Below are 1,753 nucleotides of genomic sequence, written 5' to 3'. Positions count from 1 at the left end.
GACCTACGGAAGAGCAGTTGGGTGCTCTTACCCACTGAGCCATCTCACCAGCCCATGACTTTTTTTTTTTTAAGATTTATTTATGTACTATACCTAAGTACACTGTAGCTGTCTTCAGACACTCCAGAAGAGAGTGTCAGATCTTGTTACTGTTGGTTGTGAGCCACCATGTGGTTGCTGGGATTTGAACTCAGGACCTTTGGAAGAGCAGTCAGTGCTCTTAACCACTGAGCCATCTCTCCAACCCATCATACTGTTGATTGTCAAGACTTTGAACATTGCTATGAGGCATATTTGCTGTTTGCATTAGACACTGTACCCTGGGCTTTACACTTGCTAGGCAAATGGTTTACCACTCATGCAAATCTCCAAGCCACAGCCAGTTGAGGTTTCGTGGGGTTTTTCTTGATTCAGACAGGGTTGCTTATATAGGACCTGGCTGTCCTCAAGTTTGATGAGACAGTTCTCTTACCTCTGCCTCCCAGGTGCTGGGATTCCAGGCCCACACCACCCAGTTACTGAGTTACAGTTGCAGGTAGACTTGTATGGTTCCGACATCAGCACCTGCGTGCTTTGTTCCTGTCCTGAGCTGCACATTTCACTCATTGGAGAAATCTGTGAGATTGGGGGTTGGGGGGGGGGCAGGTGTCGAAGAACACAGCATTTGTTTTGAATGTTGGAAGGACCCAGATGCTGTGGGAGGAGGTGAAACATACTGTAACTCCATGTTTTTCAGGTTGCTGGAGGAGCCAACCTGAGTCAGATTTCTGAAGCACTGAGTCGGTACAGGAACAGGTCATGCTTTGTGAAGGAAGCTCTCTTCAGGCTCTTCACGGAAACACTCTCCGTGCGTGCTGTCCTGCCTGTCATGCTAAAGGTACCTTAGGTTGTATCATGTCCTACCTGGACAGTTGATAGCTGTTGTCCAGCAGTCATGGTGGCCCACAGCTTTCGTTGTAGAGGTGGCTAAAGAACAGGTCATTCAGAGTTCCAGGCCAGCCTGGTCTACATATTGATTCCAGACCCTCATCTTGAAATATTCCCCAAATGACGTGATGTTTGTGTTTGGCAATGCTTGTCACAGTAGCTTAGGTGATGCTCAGGAAATGATCACATATAGTTTATGTTACAGGTGAGAAATAAAGGTCCAGAGTCATCCAGCTAGTTAATGGCTACATCTGGATTTCAAGCAATTGCTACAACTCTTCAGTGTCCTACAGAGTAAGCGCTAGGAATAGGAAAAGTCTGATATTAGTCTAATGAAGCAAATAACGTGTACCAACCAAAATAGACTGAAGAATTGTTAATGGTGTTGCATGTAACTGCAAGCTTTCCCATCTGCACCCTAACAATTACACAGAGGCTTTTTAATTCTATAAATGCATAGGCCTTGAGCTAGGCTTGCTCCCCGACGAGCTCATAACAACTCAGTGACTCCATTTATTCTAGTCTATGTCTACCACATGGCTGGTTACATCTTCTTGGTTTCATGTCTGACTTCTTCCATCTGACTTCTTTTGATTCCCTGTGTGGAATCTTCCTGTGCCTATTTCCCATCACCGCCCCCCCCCCATGGATATCCCACCTTCTAATCCTGGCTCAGATTATTTTTATTGACTGGTGATGCTTCCACGTGGCACACAAGAGATTATCCCTACATCTCTCCCTTTTAGTCCAATAAAAGCCTTTCTCTAACATCAATTAAACTATATATAGCCGGGTGTGGTGGCGCACGCCTTTTTTTTTTTTTTTT

At 45.2% G+C, this 1,753-nt stretch overlaps 1 protein-coding gene across 1 annotated transcript in view; it reads left to right on the top strand.

The window, feature by feature from the left end:
• Positions 1–1,753, top strand: part of Zyg11a (zyg-11 family member A, cell cycle regulator) — a 37,902-nt gene that overhangs the window by 17,267 nt on the left and 18,882 nt on the right. Inside the window, exon 4 of the mRNA XM_029540388.1 lies at positions 737–877. Coding sequence (XP_029396248.1) covers positions 737–877 — 141 coding nt within the window. The remainder of the gene's footprint in view (positions 1–736; positions 878–1,753) is intronic.

This window comes from Mus pahari, chromosome 6 (genome assembly GCF_900095145.1).
Source record: "Mus pahari chromosome 6, PAHARI_EIJ_v1.1, whole genome shotgun sequence".
NCBI lineage: Eukaryota > Metazoa > Chordata > Mammalia > Rodentia > Muridae > Mus > Mus pahari.
The sequence above is the reverse complement of the archived record's forward strand: the minus strand, read 5'-3'. Positions and strand labels throughout refer to the sequence as shown.